This window comes from Hoplias malabaricus, chromosome 2 (assembly GCF_029633855.1).
Source record: "Hoplias malabaricus isolate fHopMal1 chromosome 2, fHopMal1.hap1, whole genome shotgun sequence".
NCBI lineage: Eukaryota > Metazoa > Chordata > Actinopteri > Characiformes > Erythrinidae > Hoplias > Hoplias malabaricus.
Window position 1 is genome coordinate 9,090,620 of NC_089801.1, and position 19,496 is coordinate 9,110,115.

Sequence of the window (19,496 nt, forward strand, 5' to 3'; positions counted from 1 at the left end):
TAGTGAAAGCTGTTCGGGCTGACAGACAGGGAGCACCACTATAGCCTACCAGGCTCTTTTTACTATAATCATTATTTATTTATTTATTTATCAAGGACAGTGCCGCTCCATCAAAAGAGAAGTAAATGGGTTTGTGCACATTTCTGCCTGCAGAAGCAAAGGTCTGATGTTAAAAGCAAATACTAAAAAAACTAAATAACAGACCATTTTTAAAAATGGACAAAAATCAGCATTACATCAAGAAGAATGCATTTTAATACACTTTAAATATTTTGATGGAATTGATGTCCAATAGAGAGCTACCAGTGAAGTCTATAATGCGTTGAAGAAGGCAAGGAAAACATTGTGCTTTTGGGAATTTTGCTCTCTCATGGCTCTAAAGAGAACAGACAATCTTGTTCGGCATCTACAGACCCAAGAACTAGCTCTCACCCGCTACTATTCAAAACAGACAATGGGGAGAAGGGTAATGCAAAGAAAGACAACACAAACCCACAAAACCACACACTATATACAGAGAATAACTCTAAAAACATAACCATGAACTACACAGCAATGACCACTACATGAACATTTATGCTCAGAGCCAGTTTGCGTGGTCATGACCTGTGCACTCTCTGCCAGTGTGGAGGCCATTGTGGATACCACAATACATTAATGTAGCACTCAGGTCGTTCCAACATTTTGTAATGGCACAATGGAGGTCTGTTCCAAAGCCAAATACTCAAAACAACAACAATAGGGCATTTATTCCTAAATGTGCAGTGGTGCTAAATCAGAAGACCATGCAGAATATGACACGTGATATTTTCCTTGTAAACACAGGGTCGTGATTGTGGAGAATATTCCAGAAGACATCTCCATTTCACACGAGGGGACGATACCACTGAGCACAGGGCTACATAACCTTCTGGACCTGGCTCAAAAATCAGTGGAGATAGTGTCACCTTTGTGGGCTCTGAATTCTACAAATGGGTCTCGCTTTGCTCAAGCCAAGCAGGTAAAATCAGGCCCTTTTCACAGTGCTAATGAGCAGCTATAATCTTACATTTCTTATTAGCTACATTAGCCTTGTATCGTAGAGGCAAACTTCATACACTCATCTCTTAATCATATGACATCAAATGAAGAGTCCAAACTTCAGTTTCCAACAGCAGACATTTATTAAAGTGCAAATCATTGCATGCTGTGGAATAATGAAGCACTATTTCACATTGGACAGTAGCTTCATGCTCTGCTGAAACACCTTGTTTATTAGAGTGAAAGCAGATGAGTTGTCTCTAATGGCTCCCACTGTAGCACTTTAGCCAGATGGAAATAGTTCTCTGGGCTGCTGGTGGTTGCACAAAACTAATCACCTCCACTGAATGTGATTGTTATCCTTATGCCTTCAGCAATATCATGGTAAATCTCAGTTCTGGAGCAGAATGAAAACTATGAAAGATGACATTTATATTGTTATGGTAGGAAAGGAAAGGCAGAAAGCTGGCATTTGTTAGGATTTGTTTCGATTATTTTGCTTGGTGTTAAAATATAAACAACATTATGCAAGATTATCTGTCATTTTGCCAGTTTACTGTTCCAGTTATTGCCCGAGTTGGAACCTTTGCATCACAAGATAAACAGAGTGGTCCACGAAGTCTCTTAAGCTGTTGGCTATAATTTCCCATCCACAGGCTTCTATTCAGTAAATGCAACCCATTTAAATGCACTACCAAAATAACCAAAAGTAGTTCATTGGAAGTTGCTGTGAACTCATACAGCACACAAGACTATAGTAAAAAAAAACTAATTACATCCTTTTAGACAAGACACACAAAGCAGTTCCCCACATGTATGCCCCATATTCAGTTTAGTGTACAAAACAGCTCCCATCCACTTTCCATCTCCATGGCATCATTAGAAACCACAGGCAGATGGTAGTTTTAATGTTGAGTTAAAAAGCTTAATTGCCTCAGAATAAATGCTGTTCCGGAACCATCCACTTCAAGTCTGAACAAATTTCACTCTGCTGTGAAAGCTGTGTGGCTTTGATTTCTTGTAATCCAAAGACTGTTCCAGTTTCAGTGGGATTCACATTAGAGATTCTGACAGGAAGTTATTTTAGAGTTTTTTGGACTATTTTAATATATACATTTTTGTGACAACACATATATTTATTGGCTTTGTGTTTAATAACAATATCAAAGCTCCAAAAATGTTTAACATGTCTGCCCTCTAGATATTACCTTACTATCTACCTAACTATTTTGTCTTCTGATATAATAATCTGTAAATATCATATGCTATTGCAAAACGTGTATAGGCGAAATAGGTATTAGATCTCAGTAGCGAATTAAAAACCATGAATGAAATCCTTGAGCGGATTTGGCCAACATCAGCAGGATATGTACAGCTTATTGCAGCTTGTATTTTATGACTGTGACATTGTCCACAGGGTCAGCTCTTGCTCCAGCGGCTGATGGGCTTGAAGGCTCAGCGTGTTCATTTGAAGGTGGCTAGTGGAGAAGAAAACACCAGGGCAATACCAGAACTCAAACTTCTCCTTAACTATGGTCAGTGCAATACCTTACTCCATCTTAGTTTAGCCAAAATCTATTCATTTTAATGTAAAATAATAAATCTTAGTATATGTTCTTGAAACCCAAACAAATCTTTTTATGGAAATTAGATTTTGATCAAGTGTTTTATACTTTTTAATGCTATTTGTTGTACTGTACATGGTAGACTCATTAAAGTAAGAACCCTTTATGCTCTATTCTCCTTTTATAATATTAATATATTTTGACTGAGGCTATAGAACTAACAATGTATAACAAAGACCTCAACCCTCTCCTAACTTTCTATCACAAGGTGCAGACGTGCATGACCTGAACATGACTGCCCTCACCAATGGCGAACTCCATTCCTCCTTCTGGGTGGTGGACAGGAAACATATGTACATTGGCAGTGCTGCTATGGATTGGAGATCACTGTCGATGGTAATGGAGGGCACCATGTTTATGTTTATGGTGTCTAAGAATGGTTTTGGTGCGTAATTATGTGTTTGCATTGAACTATTATCGTTACCCATCAGAGATGTATTGTAGAAAGTACAGTGCAAAAGTCAGAACCCACCATTAATTTTAGTTCCTTTTAAAATCAAGACAGATATTAAATAAAATTTTTAGTTTCTGTACTATTTCTGTTAATGTTTAATTTTGTCATTACATGTTTTTGAAATCCCACACCATTTCAGACCCATAGGGTCACGTCAAAGCAGGACTCAGAGACTTGTGGATGGGGTGATGAGGTCACGCCCCTCGCTGCCGGTGTACGCTTGGCTGAACCCATGTGTGCTTTTAGGTCCTTTACACCTTTATTTGCTACACATGGGAAAACATGGGAGTTACTTTTTTCATTCATCCGAGAACTTACATTTCCGTTTCGGCATAGCTGCTCGAGATGAGGTTGGGTACATGAGCTTTGCCTGACGTAAACAAGGACTACTGACGTGCAGACTGACTAATTAAATGTGTACAGAGAAGGTTATCGACCAATAACGGTAGCTCTACAGTCAGACCGTCCAATCAGAAGATTTTAGACTACTTCACTACGCCCCTTTCTCACTCAAGCGAACCAATCGGAGTAGGGGAGGGCGGGACTAGTTTGTGAACGAAACGCTTCTCGAAATTCTATGTAAACTCTAGAAAAGCAAAATCCCAGATGTTTGTGAAATTCCGCCCGGACATTTTTTTAAGTCTAAAAAAGAGGACATGTCCGGGTAAAAGAGGACGTCTGGTCACCCTACCTTAAATAAATTAAGTGTGGTCTCTGAATTTTGCACAGTCTTGCATTACATTTCACAAAATCATAATATGGAAGAATTCTGTAAGATGTTACTTTCACAATGGTCCTTTATACTTATAGGCCTCCATTTCTAAACCTTTCTGTTTGTGAACTCAGTGTGCACAGTGTGCTAATAGTTTCACTGTTATGTAGAGCACAAAACATCCCTAAAACAAAGTGACCAAGCCATAGCTCGCATTTGAATGCACAGAGAATGGGAATATGCACTTAGACGTGGTAATCAAAGCTAGAAATGTGTGTGAACTTTTGGAGTGATAGGCTTTTAGAGGAGCTAATTGTAAATGCTTGGAATGCACCTAGCCTGGGCCTTGTGCCAGTACACAGCAGATAAGTTGCGTAAAGCCAGAGGGATTTTCTATGAAGGAAAACCCAGTTACTCACACCCTCAGATCACTTAAGCGTTTATTACAGCGCAAAATTCAGAGGAGCCCTCCTGCCCTTGTCTGATTCCAAGTACAAAGGATGGTAGTGTCAGTGCTAACACCCTGGCTAGCTGTCACCCCTGTGGGGAGAAACAAGAGACAGGTGATTCTTGTTCAGATTATAAATGATTTTCATTAAATACAAGACACATAAGACACAACTCGAATACAGTTGTTTTTTTTTATGTCGTATAATGCCATAAAATTACATGTTTTGGAAGTCCTTCATTTTATCACTCTGCATATGTCTATGATTTACAAAAGCTTCAGTGAACTCGATCTTAAGAGTGTTTTCAATGTGTTGAAGCACATTTACACATAGTTACATTTACACAAGTGTTATTACTTGAGGGGGTTCTCTTTCATTCTCATTTACCCATCATTGCTTGTTAGCAGCTCAACAAACTAACAATAGCCTACAAACAAAGGTAGCAAACCATAGTTTATGAAAAAATTCTTTAAATGCTTCTGGCATTTAGAGTTTAATTTAGAATTAATTTGGAAAAATGATTAAATTAAATAAATAATATATTTTTTTTTAATGCCAATGTAGCTTCAGTAAATTTATTTTAACCCCTTATGCCCTGACAGAGGAAAGAGATGGGAGTCATTATTTATAACTGCAGCTGCCTGGTGCTGGACCTCCACAGGATATTCAATCTCTACTGGCAGCTACAGTTCAGGGACTTTGTGCCAGCTATATGGTCCAAGAGGCTGACTGCCCTCTACAACAAAGACAGGATGCTTAAGTTTCACCTGAATGGCACCAACACCACTGCCTATGTCTCGGTGAGCACAAATGGCATGCCCGAAATGACAAATATCTGATGGTGATAATATATAATATACTATAGGTTGTATATCATTGCAGTTGTAAAAATGATCATATCCCAAACAAACATAACACACATGAACTTAACATAAAAGCAGCGTTCCCTGACACAGAAATGCTGTAGGCTATAAATGAACCTTTGCTCATCTGTGACTGATAGCTTTTTCTGAAATGTACAGAGAGCGCTGAGAGTGTCATGACTGTTATATAGAGCTTGTGAGGTGAAATCACAGTTCTTGTCCCTTTCAGAGATGCCCTCCTCATGATTGAGGACTCTTCTGAGAGATATCTTTGGATACTGAGAACTCTCTGTCCATTTCCAGAAAGGATGACTAATCTATGTGTACCAGAGCTGGGGGCTTCATGGTTGATGTCATTCAGTGGTTTTCAAAAGTGTTAAAAACACACATATAATATTTTCTGAATAGATTTAGCCTAAAGATTTGATTATAAATACATATGTTCTACAGTTGAACATAATTAATATATCATTACATCTCTATCTATAGTTCTGGACACACAATTTACACATAAGTTGAATCCTATGAAGATTGTAAAGTAGTTATAGTAATTTGAGCCTTTATTGATGAAAAACTCTTAAATTTTCTTGAAATATTCTCCTTGGAGTTTCATTTTCTTCAGCTGTGTTTCATCTTCCTGTCTGTGTATTTATTTCACTTGTGCATCCTGCGTCGGTTTTCAGTGTTGTCTCATTCATGAGCTTTTACAGTTGTACCTTTGTTTGTCTATTAACACTTACCTTTGACTTGTTTGTCCCATTTTGTTTTAGTAGTGTCTTGTTAAACCTTTTGATACGTTAATGAACTAGTTTTGTGCTTCCACATACTCAGCCTCATAAACATATATCTATTAAAATATAAATCGTGTTTACAAATATAAAATATAGAATCACTGATATTACTGTTTATCATTTCAGAGTTCTCCAGATATCTTCTGCCCCAAAGATCGGACGCGAGACCTCGATGCTATTATGCGTGTCATTCAGGAAGCAAACAAGTTCATCTATATATCCATGACAGACTATCTACCTCTCATTACTAATAGTTCACACAGGTGAATACTCGCATTTTCTGTTACATTAAATACCATGTGATCTTTTCACATAAAGCATTGCAGGCAGTGAATTTCATGCTTATAGTCTTTTTACATCTAAAAGTGTATTTAAGCCAAAATCAGTGCTACTCTACATTGCAAATCTAACAGATAATTTGCTCTTTAAGCTAATTTCAGGCTTTAAGATGGTTGCTGCTGTGTTTAGCTATGCAATTTATTATTGTACATTTCAATAATAAGCGTGGTGTCACACCTTGACACTTTCTGCTTTGTTTTCCTCTTCCATGTGCTCTGTTCGTTGTTTTCCTTCTCCTCACATGGCTTTGTTTATGTTCACTCGCTCCACCTCTTGTTCCGCCTCTCTGTAATTGTCCTCGTTATCTGCGTCAGGTGTGTCTAGTTAGTTCATGTATTTAAGCCCTCTTCCCTCACTTCCTGGTATCGGTCATTTTGTTGTTGTTAGGTTTTGTTCGTTTGCTTGTTTGTTTCTTGTTTCTCTAGCTTGTTTTCTCGTTTCTCGTGCCTCGTTCTGTCTCCTGCCTGTTTCATGCCCCAGTCCTCTAGTGTTGTCTCCTGCTCTTTCTCATGTTTTGTTATTGCGTGTTATTCGTCAACTTCGTTTGTCGTGTTATTTGCACATTAAACCTTCCGTGTTATAGCGAGTGTGTCCGCCTCCCTGAATCTACTCATCACACCCCCTGACAGAATGACCGATCCAAAAATGGACACAGCTAGCACGGACTACCCGTTTAAGAGAGGAGTAATTCGCCGTACTCCGTTCCGCAACGATTCCGTTGGAGGAGGCGTTAAGGGCGGCTTCGGATTGGAGTCAACGGCTTCAGAGCATGTCCGGTGTGGTTCCTTTCCCCCGAACAGAGGAATCGATTCATGAATCGAGTGATTCCTCCAGCGGGAATCGACGGAGCCGGAGGAGAAAGCAGGCTAAAAACCCAGCTCCAGAGAATTACCCCCTCAGGTCCGGAGAGATTTTTGGGGGGGCGTTATGTACAAGGGCTGTTAGCCTCAGATCACAGGACATGAGAGATGAGGCTAACAGGGACGCATCTCCGGGGGAACTACGTTCAAAGAAGTCCCTCGAGAGTGCGTCCGAACCCGCTAAATCCTTAACTCGTGCTCGGCGAGCGGCACGAGCACCTGCCCCGCTGGGCGTTTTAACTCCTGCTCCCGTAAAAGCGGCACCTCCGGCCGCGCCTCTCTTCATGCCCGCGGCACCTACGGCCGCACCTGTCCCCATGAGCGCAGCGCCTACGGCCGCGCCTGTCCCCCTGAGCGCAGCGCCTACGGCCGCGCCTGTCTTCCTCAGCGCGGCGCTTCCGGCCGCGCCTGTCTCCATGGACGACGTCGCAGATTCTTCTGCCCCCGTGGACGTCGTCGCTAGGACCCCAGTTCCTAAACACCGCTCTGCGCTCACTCCTGACCTCCAGGAGAAGCTTACAGGCCTCATGGCACGCCTGGAGCTCTCCTTGAAGGCGGCGTCCGTTTCTCCTGTCTTCGAAGGAGCGACGCCCGCCTCTTCTGTTTCCGTGGACGACGTCGCAGATTCCTCTGCCTCCGTGGACGTCGTCGCACGTTCTCCAGTCTCCGTGGACGACGGCGCAGATTCTTCTGCCTCCGTGGACGTCGTCGCACATTCTCCAGTCTCCGTGGACGACGGCGCAGATTCTTCTGCCTCCGTGGACGTCGTCGCACGTTCTTCTGTTTCCATGGACGACGTCGCAGATTCATCTGCCTCCGTGGACGTCGTCGCACGTTCCCCAGTCTTCGTGGACGACGGCGCAGATTCCTCTGCCTCCGTGGACGTCGTCGCACATCCTCCTGACTCCTTGGACGTCGTCGCAGTTCCGTCTGCCTCCGTGGATGACGTCGTCGCAGTTCCGTCTGCCTCCGTGGATGACGTCGTCGCAGTTCCGTCTGCCTCCGTGGATGACGTCGTCGCAGTTCCGCCTGCCTCCTTGGACGTTACTGCAGGTTCCCCTGTCTCCGTGGACGTCGTCGCAGGGTCTCCAGTCTCCGTGAGTACGGCTCCCCCAGCCGCTCCTATATCTGTGACTTTGGCTTCGGCCGTTTCTGCCCATGAGACTGTGGCTCCGGCCGTTTCTGCCCATGAGACTGTGGCTCCGGCCGTTTCTGCCCATGAGACTGTGGCTCCGGCCGTTTCTGCCCATGAGACTGTGGCTCCGGCCGTTTCTGCCCATGAGACTGTGGCTCCGGCCGTTACTAAGCCAGTGACTGTGGCTCCGGCCGTTACTAAGCCTGTGACTGTGGCTCCGGCGCCAAGGACTTCGAGGCCAATCCCCAGAACTGTACCCAGGCTGGCACCTTGGACAGTCCCACAGACACATGCCAGTCCTGGGTACCACCCAGTTGTTTTTGTCCCTTTCTCTGTCCCTGTTCTGGTTCCTGTCTCTGTCCTTGTCCCTGTGCCTTTGTCTGCTTTTCTTTCACTTCCAGTTCCTGTCACTGTATTCGTGTCAGTCCCTGTTAAGGTCTTAGTTCCTGTACCCCTACCAAGCCCAGTCCAGTTCCCTGTTAGTCCTCTTCAGTCCTCTGTCCAGTCTAAATGTCAGTACCCTGTTTCTGCTCCCGTCTTGTCCCAAGTCCAGTCACGTTTATCTGCTCCTGTTCTGTCTCAATCCCCGTTCAGTTTCCAACCTAAGTTCCAGCACCCTGTATTATCACGAGTCCCGTCTCCTCTTTCTAATCTTTCCAGTGCCCATTTAAGTCCAGTCCCTTGTCACCAGTTCCATTTCCTGTCTTGTCCTGAGTCTTTTGGTTTCACGTTTGTTTTGTTTCTTCTGGCCCCCTCCTGCGCCAGCTCCTGGGGAATCTAGTTTTTCGCGCTCCAGGAGTTGCGCGTCTTGGGGGGGGGCGTCTGTCACACCTTGACACTTTCTGCTTTGTTTTCCTCTTCCATGTGCTCTGTTCGTTGTTTTCCTTCTCCTCACATGGCTTTGTTTATGTTCACTCGCTCCACCTCTTGTTCCGCCTCTCTGTAATTGTCCTCGTTATCTGTGTCAGGTGTGTCTAGTTAGTTCATGTATTTAAGCCCTCTTCCCTCACTTCCTGGTATCGGTCATTTTGTTGTTGTTAGGTTTTGTTCGTTTGCTTGTTTGTTTCTTGTTTCTCTAGCTTGTTTTCTCGTTTCTCGTGCCTCGTTCTGTCTCCTGCCTGTTTCATGCCCCAGTCCTCTAGTGTTGTCTCCTGCTCTTTCTCATGTTTTGTTATTGCGTGTTATTCGTCAACTTCGTTTGTCGTGTTATTTGCACATTAAACCTTCCGTGTTATAGCGAGTGTGTCCGCCTCCCTGAATCTACTCATCACACCCCCTGACACGTGGCTTGTAATGTGATGATTTATTTAATCATAGAGCTTTCACGCTCATCCATAAATCCCAAGCCATGTGATTTAATTCTCTGATATTCACATTATTATCGTAGCTGTACTGAAGACGGAAATAAGCAAATAAATGCAGCAGATATGTCTTATTTGATCAACTGCACCAGTGGACAGTGTGAAATGAAATGTTGGAACGAAGTCAAAGGATGACCGTTATTATTTGTTTTTTCAGTGGGCAGTGTTTGACCATATGTGTCTACCCACACATTTAGAGCAGAAGTTAAGAGTGATGATGCAACTGATCAGACACAAGTTCTTCATTTATACATGGGATTAACTTGAACTTAATTATATATTTTCTGTTATCTTCTCAAGGTCTCATATTATCTTTTGATTTTTACTTACATTTGCTTCTTAATATTAACTTATCATCTATATTGGAATGGTTAAATGGCAGATTTTAATTCAGATTTTCATTGTGTTCTTATTGTTATTCTTATTCAATTAATTAGTGTAGAGACCAGCTTTGGACAGTGTTTAAGACCGGTTGTGATTGTGGGCTGCTTGCTGTTTGTCTTTCCAGCAAGTACTGGTCACGCATCGATGGGAAGCTTCGCGAGGCCTTGATCTTGAAGCGCATCAAAATTCATCTGCTAATAAGCTGCAGGGAGCAGACGCACCCTCTCACTTTCAATTTTGCTTGGTCTTTGAAAAGCCTCTGCATGGATCTGTCCAACTGCTCAGTGGAAGTGGTGAGTAGATTCTGTAAGATGATTATTTTTTGGAAGTGGGAAATATGGATTTGAAACATAAATTTAAGTACAGGTACTGGAAGAAAGACCAAAATTATCATTGATGTGAAGCACAGTAGCACCCAATTGTGGAGCATTCCCTAAATCTGTATGTATGTGAGAAAGTACACCCTGTGTGGTTCAGTCCCTAACAGTGAGTGAGTCACTCACTCACACAACAGCTGTTTCCATTGAGTGTTTCACATTTAAATATATACACAACATGTCATTGATACAAAGCACTGGCTAGCGCCCCCTGTACAGGATTTTGTTACTGCATGCATGTGACTGAGTATGTATGTATCTATGTGAGTGTGTATATATGTAAATGAATGAGTAAGGCTGTATGTATGAGTATGTGTGAATATGTATGTTAAATGTGAACTGGAAGTTGACCTATAAAATTAGCTAATAGCAGGCATTTTACACTAGAAATATTCAAACATTTGAGATGTGTAATACGTTTTTTAATTGTGATTATTTGGATAGTGACATGCAACCAGTTCTAATTCTGAACTGAAGAGGTGTTTATAAGAAGCATGGAAGAGTATGAAAGCGGAAACGAGATTGTGACGTTCACAGTAACTGCCAAGGTCTTCAACAATGTGAAAGAATAGCCTGCCACCTATTGGCCATTGGCAGTTAGTGCAAGTTTAATCGACACTCACCCAATGTCACAACATATGCATGTTCTCCCTGTTTACTGTAGAGGTTCTTTAGTCCGCGGCTGCAGGAGGACGGATCTATCAAAGGAATCAATCACCACAGATACATGGTGACTGACAACTCTGTTTACATAGGTGTGATCAATCACTCATTTCAGTTATTGGATTTTGTAATGATTTGTGATGGATTAATATTGGCTGCATGCTCATTAGCTCTGTTTATGTAACTGTGACATGACAGGTCCTGTTCATTGATCTGATAATTTCCCATGGAGTCATTCATTTGCTGTGGTTCTCCTTTTGGTTCTACAGGGAACTTTGATTGGGTGGGGAATGAGTTTCTGTACAATGCTGGAGCGGGATTGGTCATCAGTAAGGTGGGTCATGAGAAGGAGAAGAGCTCCACTCTCGTTGAACAGGTGAAGGCTATGTTTGATCGAGACTGGCACTCTACATACACTAAGACTCTACAGCCAAACAAAGTCCCAACATGCAGCTCGATCACTGTCTTCCCCAGCCCACTTTTAAAAGATCAGACTGGACACACACAACAAGGGAATGGACCCAACAACTCTCTGTGAAATTTCTGCATTCACACAATGAGCAGTTTGTCAAAATGGGCTTTTTTTTCGTATACATGTGTCCATTGTGTCAGTGCTCACTGATTATATCATTCATTTTATACCACGACTGCAGTTTTAATGCCAATGTCTCTTTATAACATTAGAGTTATTTCCAATGAATGTTATTTTCTTTATTTGTTGTTGTTGTTGATTTTATATGTTGGTGTTTGTTTTTGGTTTCTTAATCCGTTTAAGTCTTCCCTCTTAATAGAGAGCATTGCCATCATCCATTATGAAGTCAGCCACTGTATTGATTTTAATGCCCATGAATGCAAAAAAAAAAATAGACTTTGTTTGTCAAATGAATCTTTTAACAATAATATTTGGACTTCAACCTGGACATAAAAATGACTGTATATAGAGCAGTATATTATCAGGATCACTATATACCCTAATGTATTTGGCATGAAAAGTTATTAATTCTAAAAACAACACTATTTGTAATTCATAAGCTAGCTTATTTATTTATTTATTTAGTCATTCATTCATTTATTTATATTTGTATTTGAATTCAATGTTACTAACTTCATTTGAATATTTCCATTGAGGTTATAAGCCTTTCCCTTTACAAATATGTGGCGGTTTTTATACTGCACATAATGTATACATTTTTATACTTCAGTGTACTGTAAATCATCAGTATTATGTGTTTTTTATCAAACTGGGATTTATTATATGAATAGAAAATGCTTCTTACTGTTGGAATGTAGCACTAAGCAACTTTAATTGCGACATGATTTTAATTGAGACTTTCATTTCTACACAGAACCTTCTTTTTTGGCCACAAATTTTAAAAAGTTGTATTGAATACTGCAGCTTGAAATTATTTATTTATCATCTGCATTTTTAGAAAACCATCACAGAGCTTGCACTGATTTTACAGGATGTGTTATTATCATTTAATCTTTAAGCAGATGTTGGTTATTATTGATGTGTTTTGCTGTTGAGCACATATCTGTTGTAAAATTATGTTGAAAAGAGAGACTATATTTTTCTATCTAACTTTCTTTTTTTTCACCAGAGAAATGTGTTTTTCGTAGCCACTTTGTTTGGCAATTTTGGATTTTTTACCATTACTTTTCTTTGCCAAAGGATTTTTATATTTTCATATTGCACTGTGTTGTAACATCTTTGGATCATTTTAAGAAAGTGCGTGTATAGCACCTACCAAAGGTTTGAGGCAGGTAATGCTCATAACACATAGCTGAATCCTATGTGTTAAGGATGTATAGAATGAAACTATACTGCTCATACAGCTTCTCTTAATAATTTAACTCACTCTGCCACTTCTGTATAAACTGAGAAAACAGAGGAAACCACCCTAAAGGGAACTCCTTTTTCAGAATTTCACATCTTTCTGAGTGTCTTGTTGTGAAGTGTTGTGGTCAGAATTGTTCACAGTGGAGATGGTAATAGCTCAAAAATTATAATGAATATGTTGCCTGCGGGGCGGCACGGTGGTGCAGCAGGTAGGTGTCGCAGTCACACAGCTCCAGGGACCTGGAGGTTGTGGGTTCGATTTCCGCTCCGGCTGACTGTCTGTGAGGAGTTGGTGTGTTCTCCCTGAGTCCACGTGGGTTTCCTCCGGGTGCTCCGGTTTCCTCCCACAGTCCAAAAACACACATTGGTAGCTGGATTGGCGACTCAAATGTGTCTGTAGGTGTGAGTGAATGTGTGAGTGTGTGTTGCCCTGTGAAGGACTGGCGCCCCCTCCAGGGTGTATTCCCGCCTTGCGCCCAATGATTCCAGGTAGGCTCTGGACCCACCGTGACCCTGAACTGGCTAAGCGCTTACAGATAATGGATGGATGGATGTTGCCTGCGATAGTTTTATTATAGTATTTTCAATATTCATTCTTAGTAGAGGGATACATGCAGAACTGTGTAAGGAAAAATAGCACCCTAGAAAAGTTTTTAAACTTGTCCCAGCACAGACATCATTTAAACCACTAAAAACACATCTCTGCTCTTCAAATGACATATTTAGAACTTATTACCAGAAAAAATCCCCTAATGCCTTAAAAATAGTTTAAATGTAATGCTTCACCTGCATTCTGGACACATTGATCGGTTAGTCTATTCCTCTATCTCCACCCACACCTTCTCCACTCACCTGCAGCTTGAAAGGCCCACCCGACATTTTGACATGATTGGTTTCTAGGATGGGAATGATCACGAGGTATAATACCCTGGCTCTCTGAATCCATGTGGTTGAGAATCCACTGAATCCTCAATTTGGACAATAATAAAATGGCTGTATTTCCATGGGGTGGCACGGGGGTGCAGCAGGTAGTGTCGCAGTCACACAGCTCCAGCTGCCTGGAGGTTGTGGGTTCGATTCCCGCTCCAGGTGACTGTCTGTGAGGAGTTAGTGTGTTCTCCCTGTGTCCGCGTGGGTTTCCTCCCACGGTCCAAAAACACACATTGGTAGGTTGATTGGTGTCTCAAAGTATTCGTAGGTGTGAGTGTTTGTGTTGCCCTGTGAAGGACTGGCGCCACCTCCAGGGTGTGAGATCGCCTTGCACCCAATGATTCCAGGTAGGCTCTGGACCGACACTGGTTACAGATAATGTATTTCCATGACCACTGCTGTAGTGAATTTCAGCTGTTAGGTTTCTTTACAGTGAGCCATTTCACAACAGAACACTCTGAAAGACTGCTTTGAGCGCAATCATTAAATTACGCAGAACAGTTTTAGATTTGCAAGAATTACCATGAAAACAAAATTCTGGACTGTGTTTATGAGAGACTCATGACAGAGGGCTTTTTTTCATATTTGTAACATTTTGGCTTATTTTAATTATTGCTTTGCATATACCATACACTGGTCTAAAATAAAAAGAAAATATTAGAATATTAGAAATAGAAATTGTACATTTATTATCACTACATGGATGAGGCTTATGTTTGAAATAAATTACACAGTGGGTTTCAGCTCAAAAACTACAGGTGCTCTGTAGTCAGGACAACAGAGCACTTTCCAAATCAGAAAATGTTGGCACAGTATGGAAAATTCAAATGAATAAAAAAAGGCTATTTTTGACATTTACTTTGTTTTTTATTTGCATAATTGCAGACAGTGTAAACCCAAGATATTTCATGTTTTTTTTGGTGAACTACAAAAAGGCCAGTCCAGTACCCATAACCTCTTCTTCCACAGCGATGCCTTTTTGATGTGTGTGTTATGTGTACATTGTTTTTTTTTTTTTTTAAATGCATGGATGTCCCTGGAAGTATACCATCGTGAAGTCAGCATTTGTTGCTCTAATTTTACAAAATACTTTCCTATATTAAGGCTGCCATCATAGAAATGTATATTACCTTTCCTAAGAGCGCTTATAGAACCCCTTAATATGAGAGACCCTTTCTTTGAGGAACATTGTTTTTAAATATTTCAATCAAATTCTCACACAATTGTTGACAAACTCAAGAGCCTTTGCCCATCTTTGATTTGCTTTGTTTGAAATCCTTCACATTCCATACTGTGCCAACCCTGATTTGGAATTGCCAGTAAATAAATTAAACATGTCCCCAAATAACAATTATTTCCAGTTACAGTCTTGTACGTATAGAAACAAACAAAAAAAATATTAGAGAGAATGTGAGGCGATATTATTGTAAATAAATTGAAAATCAATGCACAACAAACACTTTAGCCATTACTCAAAGTCTGTTAATCTAAAAACTATGATTTGCACTGCAGCATCATTTTAACTAAAGAGTAATTACACCCTCAGGCTGTTTTTTCCCCCCTAATTAAGAGCTGAAATGTATTGCTCTGCTTTATTCATGTGTCCAATTGTACAATGACTCTTCACATTCTGTAAATCAGTCGACCAATGTTCCTGCCCCCGATGACGCCCCTTCGTTAGCCTACACCAGGGGAGTACTTCCTCCCTAACTGCCCCTCCCATTTCTGAGGTGGACTTACTCTTTAATCACCGGCCTAAGTTGATTTCATCAAGCAAAATATATTTGTGTTGTATGTATAATATCAAATAATGCCTTTAACTAACTAAAGCATAACAACACAGAGAATGTGTGATGGGATGACGATCACTGCAATATTTCCGCATGAGAGCTTCTTGCATGTTCTGCCTTCTTAAACTTTGACTTCTCTGGTGTGCACACAACTCTGTGTAAAAAAAAAAACTAATCCTGGGCTGCCAGCTCTTCTGCAGCTCTTAACTAGAACACACAACTTCCGTTAGAACAGGTCAAAACACATTTGTCAGATACTGAAACATTCCTTTCCAGATAGCAGTGAGAGATCATGTCCCAGAGCTGGCAGCCCTGTGAGGTCATGTGTATTTAAAATAACTTTGGTAATGCCAATGCTTTTGTATTCCTAATAAAAAGAAAACTTTCTCTGCTAAAAAGAAAATACATGTAATTTTACTGTCTGGAACTCTTCAATTTGTGTGTTTTTCTTACTGCTATATTCGTGGACAGTCTGGCAGTGTCTTTTACATGGTAAAAAGCAACTGACCACTAAATGTGTTGTAGTGATTCATATTATCACGTATCTGTGATTTGGGGAAAAGCTGGACATAGATCACATCTCCCATTTCCAGTAGCAGAGATGCTCCATTGGTCGCGGTCACTGTATGACTGGCCTGGTGAGTGTAGGCGATAACCATATAATCTGAATTCTTAAACAGCTGTGCTCCAACAGGGGTGGAAGTACTGCCTTGTCCATTAATGGAGAATCTGAACATGTAGACTCCCCTGACAGGGGCTGTGAATATTCCTGCAACAAAATGAATACCAGAGTGACACATACTGCAAATAAGCAGTTGTCCCCACTGATAATAACAACAATATCTACATTATTAAAGCCCAAAATAATGTCATAGCGCTATAACATTTATATTGACCAGATTGTAATATTTTAAAATTCATCCAGCTCTTTAGACCAAAAGGGAATGTATCCAAACAAACAAAGGAATGAATGAATGAAGAAATAGAAAAAGATGCACACAGTTCATTGTATGGAAGATGGAGTGTGGTTTTGCAGTGATCATTACCTGTGTGTGGATTGTAAGCTTTACCAGTGTTCACAAAGACGTTCTTGTACTTCAGTGTAAAATGTTTGTCAAAGGGTCCAACAGTTATACCAATTTCAGTAGACAATGATGCTGAAAATGCTATTTTATCTGTAAGATAAAATATATACAGCAACTATGAACAATAGCATTTATGATTGAAAAATGTTTATACACACATTGTTTCTTTTATTAGTTTCACTGACCCCCTTTTTAGATGCAAGATCAGACAGTATGTTATTTGTTGCTGCAAGTTTTATTGCTGCACATTGTTAGTCATCATCTAGGCCAGGGGTCAGGGACCTTTACCACTCAAAGAGCCATTTGGACCCATTTCACGGAGTAAAGAAAACACTGGGAGCCACAAAATCCTTTTGAAATTTTAAATGAAATAACACTGCGCATAACAGGGTTTTTTTTGCCTTTGTGCTACGTATAAACAAACCATACTGTGTTACATTTATGAAATCAATGAACGACTGCAGAGAAAATGAAATAACATTTCTGCATGCAACAAAACATTTTTAACTCGTTGTATTTAGACGTTGGGTTGACGGTTAAGTGAAACACTCAATGACTATTTGAGTCCTTGTAGTAATTTGGAAAAAAAACGCCGAAATTAAATTATCCACTGGCAGCAAACAAAACTACTGTCCTCATCCTTTTACTGGCGCCGTCAGCGGTCAAAAAGTTCAAGAAACCGCACACTGGCGGGTGAGGCACGTTGGAAGTTGTGACGTGTATTAGGAACGACAAAATATTTTAAATATTACAATATTTTAGATGTTACAAGATCGCCATAATCTTTATAGAATTACATTTTGAAAATGAACGAACCAATAATAAAATACATTTTAATAAAATACTTGAATTATTTTCAAAAGCTGAGCCGCATCAGAGGGATCAAAGAGCCGCGGGTTGCCGACCCCTGGTCTAGGCCAATGAATGAGATATATAATGCGTGTCACTTGTAATTAGACTGTAAATGTCATTTGTCATCTTATTTTCTGTTCACTAAGAAGTTACAGTTGGAAGGGTGTGGTTCTAATCTACAGAAGGGTTACTGCTCTAGTCCTTGACCGTTGAGAAACAATGTAAAGGGGCCTAAATAAGTTTACAGAGCAATATATGGAGTACAGTCTGTAACTAGAACTACAAGGTGCACCTATACGGTCAGTGGAACTGAACAAATTAACAATGTGTTTAGAAACAAAAAGGTCACTTTAAGGTTATGGCTGATACATGTATAATTTACCAATATATGCATTCAAGAAAAACAGCACTTACATTCATTATCCATTCTCAGGAATGTGACATGGCTTTCAGTGATGTTGGATCTCGCTTGCAGATTTCTCATCTCCAAAGCCAGATCTGAAATTAAACATAGAATCATGGAAATCAGGTTCCCTTATATCCACACTGTAATTCTGTTTCATGCACAAATTGAAAGTCTGTGCAATTATCTCTTTTTTCACTCTTCCACTTTTTTCTCATTGGCTTTAAGTCTGATGTCAGCAGCTTCAAAACACACACAACACACCACTTACACTTCCTGTATGTCAGAGACATCATTTACATCGTTTTGATCATTCCGTACCTTCATTCTGCTTCTTCAGTTCCTCTATTTGGCTCTTTGCGTATCTAAGCTCCACACTTTGTTCTGCAATTTTAGCGCTCAGCTCCCTCAGCGCTGCATAGATGTCAGAAAGACAGCATTGCTGACCAGAGACACTGCATTCTTTCTCCTGAGCCTCAGTCTGAATTTCATTGCTAATGCTCGGTTCCTCTTGATTGTGAAGCTGCTCAATGATATCATTAGCACTCACTGCCACACCACAGTACAGCAAAACTAGCAAAGCTACAAAAAACTGCATTCTGAAACTTCTCTTCTCTTCTCTTCTCTTCTCTTCTCTTCCCGAATCTGCTTTCCTCTGTTCTGTAGTGTTTTAGCAACATACTCATAAACAAATCAATGATCTAAATTCCCAGCAGTCTAGATAATTATTAACTGATACAAACAATAGATAATATGATACACTTTCCAGGATCTGGATAATTTTGTCTTTTACGATTCAGAATCCTATTAAAATACATCATAATCAGATTTTAATTATTAAAACATTAAGCATTTTATATAGGCACTTACTAAGACAGGCTCCAATAATTAATTTAAAATTACACTACCTTCACGTGACAGATCACAGCTCATGTGTGCTGGCATGCTTAAGTCTGTTTTTAAGCTTGGCAGCACAGACAGCTCTGGTCAGTTATCAGCATCTGATAACAGATATGGACGTTTTTGTTGCTCACATGAATCTCTTTTTATAACAGCACATTGTTCTTTTGGGGTGATGAAAGGCATCCAATTTCCACATGATTATCTTTGTTAGAATCCACCTCAGACAGAGAACTATGTTATTATTCTTCATGTTAGGTCCTATGTGAAGCTAGTAATAACGATTTCCTGAACACCGTTCATGTTCACATGGTTTCACTTTTGCCTGGCTGTGCTCCACAGATCATCTTCTCCCTTACAATCTTAGAGTAATTAAAGTTACAACACACTCTCAGGTCAAGGCCTGTGGCTAAATCAATCCTGCTGCTCATTACAGTTCTCAGCTTAGCCTCTCAGGCTTAATTCCTTTGTGCTCCAACAATTTAAGTCATAAAATCTGAAATTACCTTGTAAGCTTTTGATTTTATGTGCTGTTTTTTTTCTACACGATAAAGTCAGTAAATTAATAAGAACTGTGCACTAAAATCTCCATTAAAAAATTTTTTTTCTGTCAAATATTTGTTATTATGTCTTATAAAATCAATAAACAGGGTTAGACATTCC

At 40.3% G+C, this 19,496-nt stretch overlaps 1 protein-coding gene across 1 annotated transcript in view; it reads left to right on the forward strand.

Moving 5' to 3' along the window:
• Nucleotides 1–11,999, forward strand: part of LOC136686881 (inactive phospholipase D5) — a 36,053-nt gene extending 24,054 nt beyond the window's left edge. Inside the window, exons 3-10 of the mRNA XM_066660941.1 lie at nucleotides 826–1,000; nucleotides 2,438–2,555; nucleotides 2,854–2,981; nucleotides 4,863–5,060; nucleotides 6,041–6,177; nucleotides 10,118–10,286; nucleotides 11,035–11,125; nucleotides 11,303–11,999. Coding sequence (XP_066517038.1) covers nucleotides 826–1,000; nucleotides 2,438–2,555; nucleotides 2,854–2,981; nucleotides 4,863–5,060; nucleotides 6,041–6,177; nucleotides 10,118–10,286; nucleotides 11,035–11,125; nucleotides 11,303–11,571 — 1,285 coding nt within the window. The 3' untranslated portion in view covers nucleotides 11,572–11,999. The remainder of the gene's footprint in view (nucleotides 1–825; nucleotides 1,001–2,437; nucleotides 2,556–2,853; nucleotides 2,982–4,862; nucleotides 5,061–6,040; nucleotides 6,178–10,117; nucleotides 10,287–11,034; nucleotides 11,126–11,302) is intronic.
• Nucleotides 12,000–19,496: the final 7,497 nt, after the last annotated feature.